This window comes from Anopheles coustani, chromosome 2 (genome assembly GCF_943734705.1).
Source record: "Anopheles coustani chromosome 2, idAnoCousDA_361_x.2, whole genome shotgun sequence".
NCBI classification, from domain to species: domain Eukaryota; kingdom Metazoa; phylum Arthropoda; class Insecta; order Diptera; family Culicidae; genus Anopheles; species Anopheles coustani.
In genome coordinates, this window is record NC_071289.1 from 73,873,251 (window position 1) to 73,886,204 (window position 12,954).

A 12,954-nucleotide genomic window follows, 5' to 3' on the forward strand; every position below is an offset into this window, starting at 1 on the left:
GGCCCATGGGAAGGTATATCTACCGATGACTTCCGATGAAATATTTGTTTGCTGGAAAAAAAATTGTGTACATGTGATAAAACACGCCAAGAGGCTTCCAATAAGGTTGGCTGGGGATTTATTATGTTTAAAGTGCTTTTTGTTGTCTTTCTATACTTCGAATTGTGTCCGGTGTGCTCACTGATGGCAATCTCGAATATCTTCACGTTTAAAGAATATTCTAAAATGCAGTTATGTCATGGTTTAAAGAAATCGTTTTGTAAATGAAAAGTTAAAAAATACGACGTTTTCCGACATTGTTGTTTTCATGGAAGCACATGTCGCGACACGCGTACTGACAGAGCGTGGTCTGTATGCACAAGAAAAGTCGCGTGTGTGCGTTCGCATCCCATCATGCGGATGGAGTAGAGATGGATCTGAGGGTTGGTCGTCAGTTCAGTCAGACAATCGCAACGAGCAACAACAAGCTTGCTACGGAACGGCCTGTCCGGCGTCGTTTTAAGATCCGTGCGTGAACCTTCCCTTGCTTCCGTTAATCTTCTTTCGGTGGTGCTAGATTGAAATTCCAGCTGCTTTGACCCGTCCAGCGCTTGCCGTTGTGGTGTGCCTTCGAGATCGCTCGATCGTTTGTGCCGTATTTTAGTTCTTGGGTGCGATTCTTTGCTACTGAAAGGTTCCAAACCGCTGCCATCGCCGATACACAGGGCATTCGACGTGCGGATGTTGAAGTGTTCAGTATGACCATCAACTGTGACCGACGAAAGCTGCTGCCGAGTGGAACGCTGGTGGCAATTGTGGATAATCCAGCAGAAGAAGTGCTGTAACAAAGTGGTATTCTAGGAAGCATAAAAAAACAACGAAATCCCGTAACGTCTAAGCACCCCGAGTGTCTCGTTCGACCATCGAAGGAGGCGAGAAGAAACTGTGCGTTTCTTGACGCGCGGCGAGTTGTGTGTGTGTTTCGTTTTTTTTTCCATTGCCGTCCGCGATAAATGCGCGGCGTGTGGCAAAACAACAACAACAGCAGCAGGCGCAACAGCTGGAGCTCGGGGATAAAAATATCAAAATGATGATCTTCTATAAAATAATATCCGTGCAGTGGTGGTGTATTTTTATACTCTATTCCCAACGCGCCGAATGTGCATCGTTCTTCTCGAGTAAGTCGTAGTTCTAAGCATCCGTTTTTGGGAAGCATCCGTTGGATGCGTTGTAACTAATGCGATGTGGTTCGTCTTTTTCTTCTTCTTATTTTGCCGCGGTCGCATATGTGTGCGCTTGTTTTTCCAAAAGCATTTTTCCTTCACTGTCCCGCGACGTTACAACTACCATTTTAGTTCTGCGAACCAGCAATCGTCGGACGGATAGAAACGGTACCATCCTCCTTTGGTGTTTGCTTCCTACATCTCAATCTTGCTTTTATTATATTTTCTCAACGTCCCTCCATTCTCCATACAGTAACTCTAAAAGTATCCGCACGGTCACCATTTTTAACTTTTTTCCTCGTTATCGCTATGACTGCTTGACCTAGGGCAAGTCTGTTGAACACAAACCTATGCTTGACCCTATGGGCTCTGTACAGTTCAATGAAATTTCATTTTGCGGTGTTACTCTACGACCACTTTGTCACTCGATTATCGGAAAATAGGATGAAGTAAAGGATGCTTTTCAATACGTTTCTCTTAGGTCACTTATTCACTGTGCCTCCAAGGCTTAAAGTTAAAAATGGTGACTGTACGTATTCAATAACTGTATAAACACGCACAAACACACTCGCTACGGCCATCATACGGTTAGAACAAACTGGAACACTCCGGTTTACATCGTTAGATGTTGGATGAAAAAGAAAGAAGGTGGCCTATTGTACGGTCCGAGCGGAAGAACCGGTAGAAAAAACGACGGGCAACGTCTTGAATTAATGAAAGTTTTCCTTCGCTGCTGGGGTGATTCACGATCGTCTTGTGATCCGCAGAAATTTCGCGAAAAAAAAATGTAGGACACATTTGCTGCGAGCGCAAGCATCTTCGGTTCGTGGGGTCGCCCAGATGACCGACGAAGTTCACAAAGCAGTGGAGCCAACGACGGGCCTGAGATCACGTAGCCTGTGCGGTTAACCTCGCCAAAAGCCTTCTTTGATGTGATCGAAGTAAACGGATCGATCGAAAACCCCCCACCAACCAACGTAATCGTTCGCCGGCTCTAGGAACGCCGTTCGTTCAAGTCTTTCGAGAAGATGATTGAAACGTCATTCTGTTTATCTCACGGCGTATTTATAATATGCAAACATCGACTACACACCCTTCATTGACTCATTTTCTATGCGGTACTGCGCCTCACTGTAATAAGGCGACTTTTGTTTTTGTTAGTTACGGAAGAAGTTTCTCTTTCATTACCGCCAGCTGTAGACTAAGTGGCACACGGAATAAGTCTTGCGGATCCATTAGTTTCACCTTACGCAGTAAATTGTTGGTCATATTTGAATTGAGGTTTCATCGGGCAAATTGAAATGAGTCAGGTTATAAACGTCGGCAACCCTCTGTTGCTGCAAAGGTAAGAAATAATTCGTTTCCAAATGAGGTGCCAGTAGTACGGCTGTTATTCCAATTTTTTCCTTCAGATCTCAAACACCTACTTTGCGGAATTGCGAACCAAAACCTCCAAAACCCCGGAAGCGCTCCGTCCGAGCGTTGACCGTTTGTTCGGCGTTTTCCGCTTGGTGCCACATTTCATCTTTCGTCGTGTGCGCAGGGGGCGTTTCGTTACATTGGTGTGTCCAATATAAATTCATGTCAAAATTCCGCCCAATCCGTTCGTTTAAGTCGCTCGACCATTGCCATGGACCTCAAAACACGCCACTCGATCCGTTGCACTTGATCGGTTTCGTTTGACCAACAGATCGACCGTTCAGTGCGGCCGGCTCGTGATGAAATCGGAAGATAAATACAACAGAAAACACTCTATTTTGTCCCATTTTGTGTTGGCATCATTCGGCGAAATGCGAATGCCGGCTGGGCCAACGATCTTCCGGTGTATGCTTGGTTGGTTAATGCCAACTGAATGCAAATTCAGTGGATTGATTTCACACATTTTATTCACGACTTTTGTACCATGCGCACCGGAGGATTTGGAAATACATAACGAAACACCCGTGTCGCTTCAACTAAGTTGATTTCGATTATGTATTGACGGTCTAAACCTCACAAATTGTCATTTAATTCAAGAATAAAATAAAACTATCGCTAATTTCTTATGGGGAGAGGCTAGGGATAATCGATGTTTTCTTCAGGCAGAATAGTCAGTATTTGTAATAAAAATCACATTGTGATGATGTCTGACTCCTTATGTAAAATGCCGTTTATTGCGTATCCTTTTCTAGTAGTTATCAGATGAACTAATAAATGACTACCAAGTACAACCACTTCGGAATGTTGACCCACTTGTTTGATTGAAACGTTTATTACTGTAAAACATAGCGTAAACAATTGAATAACAAGACTGTATCGTAACCAACTCAAGCACCGCAGGCATTGCACTTCCTTTCAAACATTTGCTTAGTCACTCAGGAAGCAGCCAGATTTAAGTTTGGCTTCAAGCGGGAACCCCGGGAGCAGGTCCCACGAGCCACTTGAAAAGCCATTGCGTTGAAAAAAAATCCTAAAAAATCACCGGCGTCTGCCCAATACCTCGCGATTGCATCAGCCGGTCAAACATGACATGACCACTTGGCCGGCTGGGCGGAACTAACAGCGGCAAATACAATCCGCCCCGCAGCACCAACCGCAGTCGACAAACATCTTCAAGATCAATCGGGTGTCACGGAAGACGCGCCGGCGAATGCGTGTTCGTGCTGACTGGGCCCACCTCGTGCTTGTGTGGGTCTTTGGTAAAACGAACGGGTCGATGTTTCTTCGCGCAAACATTCCCAATCGTTCCGCTGGTCTCGTTCGCGCATAGCCGGACACGTGAACATAGACGAACTTCCAAAGCAGGTGTGTCGAACTAACGAGGTTGTTTTAACATTACACTTTTACAGCGTTTGTCAACGCATTTTTTCTCAAGCAAATTTCTCCAAGTTATGTTAAAACTATCACCCAATAGTTTAATCATGCCTTAAATATGCCAAGAAGATATGCAAACATCGCTGTCTTGTGATTTGAATTCAGAAAATATATTCGTGCATCATCATCAGCATTAAGAATAGTTTTCTTTTGCGCATAGTTTATTCTGCATCTCATATCTGCCTAAGCAAATGTTTTTTGAACCATGTTCGACTTGGCTGTCCGAATCTTACGAGGGCTCTGATGAGCCAATCCATCCAGTATCGGCCAGGCGGAGCGGAAAACGACGATCGCTATGTGTAGGTATCAATTTAATGCAGGTCATTTTCGGTAACCTTCGCATAATTGATGGCACTACTTTGAAACATTGAGGACAATCAGCAACACCTACCAGTTTGTTTTTGATCTTGTTTCTATTTTTTCTCTTCTATTTCTATTTTTGCCCTGGAATTTTTGTGCGCTTCTCGTGTGTGAAGCCAAAAATAAAAATAAATTGTTCATGAAAATTTTACTGCACCAACTATGGAACATGTTTAAAACGTTGCTATTGAGTAAACAAATTTGGTTGTACAATACCTACCCATCTTACAGGAAAAAATACAAATACAAACTATATATTGAGGTAAAGATCAACAACACTCTTTGTCGAAGCCTTTACTCCATCTGAGGCCAACAGTGATCAGCATTTTTTTTTTTAATTTCTCGTACATTCGTCCATGATCCCAAATAAAGCATGAACGCGATCTGCTGTAGTTACGAACGCTTAATTCACTTTCAGAATCTGGGATCATATTTGTCATGCCTTTACCGCAAGTAAAAAAAGTCACTGTTTCTTTTCTTCCGCACTTAAAGCCCTTGAACGTAACCGGCCAAATGACCGTACATGGTTGACTAACCGCTTCCATTATCCCGTTTTTAACTCGTCGCGATTTCACCTGGGGATTTCATCCCGAGCGGTGGAAAAAACTGAAGATATTGTGAAATGGAAATTCGGAGTTTGGGAGATTTTGCATCAAAGACGCATGATTCATAGATGATCCCAAGCTATATTCTGGAGATTTTGCATCAAAGACTTATGATTCATAGATGATCCCAAGCTATATTTGGGAGATTTTGCATCAAAGACGCATGATTCACAGATCATCGCCTGCCCTTATTTCTTCGTTATTTATTTCATCAGAAACGAAACCTTACCAGTAGAAGAACTAATTATTGAATTGAAATAAATTTTAAAATGTATGCCTTACAAAATAATAGGGACCTATAACAAATTTATGGCCCGAAATATCATACCATTAAACGTTGAATACATGTATGATGGACGAACTCTAAGAAACTGAATTTTTAATAATCAACACCTGCACCCAAGCGTAAACGAACTTTTCCGGCTGCGATTGAATTTTTCTTCTTTTAATAAATATCCTGCCTTGGATCGTAAAAATCCCGATTCGTTTAAAAATTACGTACCTAAATAATAAAACTGTATCGCGGGCAATTTCAATTTCTTGTGGAATAACTCTTGTGTTCTTTCTTTTTTCCCTTTCGCAGCTGCCGATTCGAGTTCCGGCAGTACATCCACCGCCGTTCCTTCGCTTTGTGGTGAAAATGGGGAATCCAGCGAGCAGTACGTGAGCGACAAGGGCCCATCGTCCAGCGTGTTGCTGGCGCTGAGGTCGGAAAATGGCAAACCATCCGCGTCGGTGGCCGCTTCCTGCAAGCGCCAGTTCCGTGCGCCCGACGCGTACAATTTCTTCGTCCGGCTGCAACGGGCCCCCACCGCACCGGGACCCCGGAGTTCGGCGGGCAAGAAGTACGCCAGCAGTAAAACCAGCAACAGCACGCACAGCTGCCCGCTGACGATCGTAAGTATGCGGGATGGGAAATTCTTGTTCTCCGTTCACCGTGCGCGTGTGGAGCTAAATAAAAACTGGAGTGAATTTACATGGCCACGTTGTTGCGCAATGATGATCCTCCTCGACTTTTAAGCAATGGCCAGTTTTTGCCACCTGAAGTAAATGTTGCCCATTCTGACGCGGTTCGGCCAAACCAGCTCAACCAAGACGCACTACATGGGCAGGTTGGCACGGGCGAGTGTGCGCACAACTGGCCAAGCGTAACGACGGGGCACACGAACTGGCTCCCGCTCGCGCCCCCCCCGCGATGAACGGATTCACCCCGCGGGGTGGCACGGGGGTGCTAATTGGCGCAACTGAGTTGGTGTAAAATTTAATTGATCTAACTGAACTCTGCCTCTCGCTCTCCTTCCCGCGACCAGTCACAATCGGCCAACGGGGAGCTGCTGCCTGCGTGGCGCCTGGATCCGTGTCTGCTCGAGACGAGCGGCCTGCCGGACGAGCCGATGCGTTTGCTGCAGGGCAAGCTGAACATCGTCTGGAACCACGACGGCAACGCACCGAACTACCGGCTTCATCTCACGGTCGTCGGGCAGGGGACGGTGTGCGTGGAGCGGGAGAAGCACTCCTGCCTGGACTACGCCGGCACGCCGCTGCTGTGCATTGCCCGCGAGCTCATCTGCGACGGCCAGCCAAACTGCCCGCCGGTCGGGAACGACGTTCTCGACGAGAATGAAGTCATGTGCGCCAAACATCTCCGGGAGGAGTATTCGGTAAGTCCTGCAAGAAGGTGGAGGAGAAGTCCGACACCTAGAAAGTTCCTCTTCGAACGGTTTATTAAACGTCGTTTTCGGCTCCATCCATCCTTTATTACTTTTGTTTTTATCTTCGTTTTCAATTGCATTGCCGAATGTTGTGCAAACACTAACTTGGGTAACGTCCTGCGTAACTGGAAGTAAACTCTAAACCCCCAAAGTGTCTTTCCGACAGCGAAGTTGGATTTTTTTTTTGTGGCATCCCATCACGATCGTGTCCGCTAAGACACTTAGTTGCGTAAGCTGATTATAGAAAAAACATTTCGACGCCTCTATCTGTCGCAGGTTATCCTGGGTTTTATGTTACCTTTCCCTTGTTCTATAAAACTGCCAATGGTATTTTTACACTTAATGTTGCATAATGTTAAAAGGGTGATGATATTATTCCGGGACTCATAACGAATCGTTTACGAAAACCATCCATGGGCATATGGGCTACATGGAGTAATCAGCCATGGCCATTTACGATCCATACAGATCCACCCACACTCTGTACATGTTGTTGAAACGTTCACAATTTACACGAATAAAACTTAAACGAATGATTATCTCAAAATGGCAAAGGTGTTGAGCAAATTGTCTTTAAAATGACAAAAATCATGTGCTAAATAGAATAGGGTTTGTGATTCCAGAAAGTTTAATAGTGTGCAAGGAAATAGAAAGATGCTCTCCTCTTACCAATCGAGGATCAAAGATGCTTAGTTGTCAAATGTAATCTAAACTGGTATATTCAAACTTTAGTCTCTGCAAATGAATTTGCCATTTAATGCGGTTATAGAATACAGGCCAAGAAAAAATGAGTCTTAACTCCGATTAACAAGCATTATTTTGTAAGTTTTCATTCCGAAGCCATGTTTCTCGATAACCTACAACGATTTCGTGCCGTGTTGGTTTGATTTTGTTTTTAATTCCTTCGACATAGAACCAGAACCAATGCACAGTCTCGATATTGGGACCTGCGCAACAACAAACACGATGCAGCGAGGGATCCTTTCGTAGAGCTTCAAGCTTGGTCTGGACGATGTGACCTGTGTGAGAAATTGTCGCTTGTTGATGGGATTACGTGACAAGCGTGGGTAAAACTGGGGTGGGCGAACCGGTTTTATTCTTTACCAAAAAGGGTTAAAGATCCAGACAGAAAAATAACTCTTCTCGAAACATGCAAGCAATTAGAAAAAAAGGCTGAACTGGTGGTTTGTAGATTGGCATTTGAGATGATTGAATAAGAAAACATAAGCTGGTAAGAGCTAGCTTATCATCGGTTCTAGGTTCATCAATTCTTGTAAAACGTTGCAAGAGTACTATGATAAGAAATAAATAAATAGATTTTATTTCGTATCGTCATTTTTACCACATCGAACAACGGCCACTTCGCGGCCGGACACCCTCAACATTCCGATCCCATGTTCGTAAAACGTAAACAACCGAAAAAAACCTCCGATGATGGATTGTTAAATTTCACCTACTTACGCGGGGCCTTTGTGTGGTGGCAGACACAAAACCGGACATGGCGATATTTTCAAGACCGAGAACCGCAAACGCAGTCTGCCCGGTAGTTTTGGTGTTCTTTTTCCCCCGCCCCGGATCTGTGACAGATAACATTACTTCCGTTTCGACGGGACGCGCTTAAAAAATGCACTGTTTCAACGGGTGAAAATGGGGAATTTTGGCTTTCCATTTTGAACACGAAGCCGGGCGGTGAAACAGAAACAGCGAAGTAACGGATGGAAATGAAACGAATTTATTGCAAGGTTGCCGGTTGAGGCTTTTTTGTGTTTGCCCTGCGAACCCGGTGCTGTGGTTAACCTTTTTTGTTTTGTTTCACATTCTTGAGCCCGCAATTCTCTCGAATGGTGGTTATGTGCTTTTCCATCCGCGAAGGTTGACCTCGTTTTGGGAATAAAGCAACTCAAAACGGTAGGTTTGAGTTAAGACAATGTTGAATTTTGGATGGGAAAACAGCGTTAACTGATTAGAGATTCTAGTACTAAACAAGCTAGAAATGACATTTAATCATAACAAACGTTGAACCTCTTAATAGAAATTAACAATTCCATTTAGTCGTCATCTAAAAAAAATGTACAATGTGATATTCATCGTCCTGTTTCTGTTTGCAGGAAAATCCGGTCCAGTCGGTCTTCCGCAAGTACATTCAAAGCACAATCAAGTCATTCTTCGGTGGCGAACCGGATCACGTGCTGCCTCCGGGCACCGCACAAGCGGACGGCACAGTCGACATAGGCTTGGAGCCAAAGTTTGGCAGTTTGGCAGTGAACTCGCCAACCGGATTGCCCACTCCTGCACCTCCGGCCGTTCCCGCCACAGAGCCCTCGGTGCCGGCAAAGAAGCAGCGCAGTTCGCTGACGGGCCTCTCGAAGTACGGCCCCTGGGGCTACCTGTTTCTCGGCATGCTGATCTGCGGTAGCGCATTGCTGATTTGCGGTTTGTGGGGTTAGTTCCGGCACCACCGGTCGACCGTGCGTACGTGTTTCTAACATCTACTTTCTTTCGTCCCCCTCCCCGTCCCACAGAATGCTGCTGCCGGTCGCACAAACCCGAACAAAGCCCGGACGATTCGCTGCCCGATCCGGTGCCATCGTTTCTACAGACTTCCCCGGGCGGTGGCGATGGGGGACGGCTTGGGGCTGGACCATCGCCCGGTCTCACCGCGCCCCCGTACGGGGAGCTTGATCCGCCACCCGCCTACTCGGTGCTGTTTCCGAACCAAAAACCCTCCGACGTTAACCCCGACGACGCAAGCCCCGACACTGTCGATAGCCAAGAGTCGACCTCCCGGCTAGCTGATTCACCGCCACCGGACGGTTCCGGCGTGATAATGGATGCGGAAACCGGCAGCCAATCGCAGGAAGGTGATGAAGTTGCCGATCAGTCCGTTTCGTCGACCGCTTCATTATCCGTCTCGCTCTAGCATTGGAGGCTGAAAAGCGGTGGTCCTCAAGCCTATGCTGTTGAGGTAGGTTAGGATAGTTAGGATATGATATTATATTTCCCTTTCTTTACGACCGTCTTACAACACTAGTTTTGCCGCGTGCTACACCTATAGACGCGGAACACTCGTCGATGAAAGTCTGAGAAAACAACGAACTTTTCTTCTTTTTATATTCTTTTCTAAACCTTTTTTTTAACTACTAAAACGAAATATTCGAAGAATTAATTTAAACTCTCTGCGAAACACCCCCTCCCAGCAACATTCCACTAAGACAATACACGTTTATCATCTCGATCGAAAGGCAACAGGTGCGCCGTGAAGTTATAGTAGGAGGGTGCTGTTATAGGCTGAGAACCACAAACGCACAGACCGAGGGACCAAATGATAGTGAACGCGAGGCACGAAAAACCCGACTACGAACAAACCAAATACCAACGACGCATTTCACCATGACACGAGAGGTTTTTAGCACGGTAGCGTTTTAGCAGACACATTGATCAAATTGTAGGAAACTCAAGAAGAGGGGGAAGCATGGAGATAACGAGAACAGTATGGTTGTTAGTACATGCCAAAAAGAATGAACAAAAAGGTAAATAAATAAATAAAGCGTTTAAGAACATATGTTTTAGAAGGTAGCGGTTAGTTAGTCATTGAGGATTATTGTTCAGGTTCTTTGTTCAGATTTGCTTGTGTCCCTTTAAGGATTTAGCCGATGAGGAGGTTTTGAAATACGGCGTTCATTTACTTGTAGTAGATAAGGGTTTCTTTCGTAGTAGTTTAAGGAAGCGAGGACATGCCGCATATGGACACCACAACATTACAAAAAAAGGAAACAAATATTTACCCAGACATACACTTCACAGACCAATCATAGATCCGTAGCGGAAATAGTTAGGAAAGCCAATCCACGCCAATCAGGAGGTACCGATATAAAAATTCTCACTTAACGTTTAAGGGACGCATTTAAGGAACCACGTAGGATTTCGGCCTTGGTGGCTACACGCGTGCGCTGATAAGAAACTACTAAACAACAATACGTAATGTGATATTAATTTATTGATCAAAAACGAAATAAACGCATCGAATTCTTTCACATGGAAATCAGTGTCAGTGTTGTTTCAATTACCAGACGCGCCAGCTGGCTCGGCGTCCCGCCAATGAAACAGACAACTGGCAGTCAGTTAACAGCTTACGTTTATTTTTACCAAAAAATTTAATAAAACGATAGTCCTTAAACAATGTTATCATATACGTTGTTTGCATGACTTCTCGTGTTTTGTTTCGTCCATAGAATTATATTAATTTATTGTTTTTAGCAACGCTTTATAACATTTGTTTGATTCCATTTCATCGTACATACAGCGTTCATTGGTTTACATCAATGGTTTATGAATTTGATTTTTTGTTCTGTAGTTTATGGAAACGGGTGGCTGTTACCTTTTGTTACAAAATATAATGTCGGAAAACTTACCCTCCTCGCTAGTTCGGCTTTTTGTGTGATGATAAACTGTTCGATTACGTTAGTATTATAGAAATACACTACCGAAGGCTAGGTATAAGAGGAGATTTGAATTGTTACTGTTTGTTTTTTTTTTAAATAAGCTACTCTACTAGCTAGCTTGGTTTCACCCAACCATTGCGCTAGTTCCGTTCGTCAAACGGGAAAGGACTGACTGGACGTGTTCGAGGGTTCCCGTGTTGAGGATATGGTGAGGAAGGAAAACCGTACCGAGCTACAAATTCTTTTCCCCTCGCGCTGTGAGGGCAAACCGGCAAATGGACTAAATTTGCTGAACCATTTAACACTATTATTATCTTTGGGCCCACAGTTAACAATTTATCAACTTTGCTTTTCCATTTGTTGTACAATTATATGTAGCGCATTCCGTTTTGGGTTGCTTTTCGCTCGTTATGTATAACTATTGTGTCGCATTACACGCTTTTTGCTGACTTTACATCAGTCCTGAATACCTACGTCTCGGTTTCGGTTTCAGTGTAGTTTTATTGCTCCATTTTTAGCCTATTAGTGTACTCGATACCACACGACGTTATGAGTACACGATAACCACGCAATATAGATTTTTTATTAGCTTTCAATAGCTGACACCAAAACGAGGTGATTCATAACAAAGTTTTCAACATCACAAAATCCCACACTAGAACTACTACGTTTTATTCGAACATATTTGTTTGGCAACATTTAAAAGTTGATGCGTTCCAGTGACGACGAAAGGGAATGCAATGTAAAGGGAGACTCTACAAAAACAAGGCATTCACGAGTGGGAAAGTTCATTGGAAGCATGCTAGGGATGTAGAAAACAGAATATTTAAATGTATCTAATTGGTTTTGTTGGCTGGCTCAGCTATAACTGAACAAGATTCTTTTGTATGTAATAACTTATTCTGGCATCAGCCACGAGTTGTTCTGTTAAAGGAAAGAAAAAACTTATAATTTAACCAGCGTTTGTAAACAAAGAAATTAAAAAAGTATGTGCCAAATAATAAAAACCTATTGGATTGCTATCAACAGGTAGCATGAAGAAAAACTAATGAATCAAATGAAAAAAAAAAAATTGTCGATATACAAAACAAATAAATTTCAAAAGAAATTAAAAGATATCAATAATACCTATTAATAGAAATATAGTTTTAAAGTAACTTGAAAACTAGCAAACGGATAAAAATAAAACATGGATATGTTGTGGGTGAGGTTATGTTTGAAAAAGTCAGTCAAACCAATATAGAATTTAAATCAAATTGAGGTTTTTTGTTTTGAAGAATTCTGATAATAGTTGGAAAAGATAGTCCGTATAGCGTTACCATCGGTTCTGTTATGTCCCCTAGTTATGCATGTGATTGTATATTATATGCATGAATATATTAACGTACAACATCGTCAACCAGTAAATTGTTATTTTTTGTGGAGTGCGTTTTAAAGTTTGTTTTTAATATTGACTCGTCCGCAGTTGTAATTGTTTAATCAAAATGTACACTCTTCTAACGGGTCCACCGACTTTGCCGCCGACGTTATGCATTGCTTCATGATTTACTGCTCTCACGGACAACATTGACCTAGTACGAGTAACGATAGTATAAACATTTGTTTTATTTTATTTTCTCTTCTATTATCACCTTCATCAAAACCATCATCATCGGGTACAGCCGTTGATTTGAAAATATGTTTACGTTCTTATAGTAACCGTGTGTATGTGTGTTTTTAATGTTGCACGTATGACGCTCGTCCCCCTTTTTTTGCCCTAATCATTTTGACTGTGAGCACG

The 12,954-nt window shown here is 43.4% G+C and overlaps 1 protein-coding gene across 1 annotated transcript; it reads left to right on the forward strand.

The window, feature by feature from the left end:
- The first annotated feature begins 253 nt into the window (after positions 1–253).
- Positions 254–10,774, forward strand: LOC131266975 (uncharacterized). The gene is made up of 5 exons (XM_058269685.1): positions 254–1,157; positions 5,604–5,917; positions 6,331–6,681; positions 8,841–9,174; positions 9,255–10,774. The coding sequence occupies exons 1-5, from the start codon at positions 1,067–1,069 to the stop codon at positions 9,650–9,652; spliced, it is 1,488 nt and encodes a 495-aa protein (XP_058125668.1). The 5' UTR covers positions 254–1,066; the 3' UTR covers positions 9,653–10,774.
- The last annotated feature ends 2,180 nt before the right edge of the window (positions 10,775–12,954 follow it).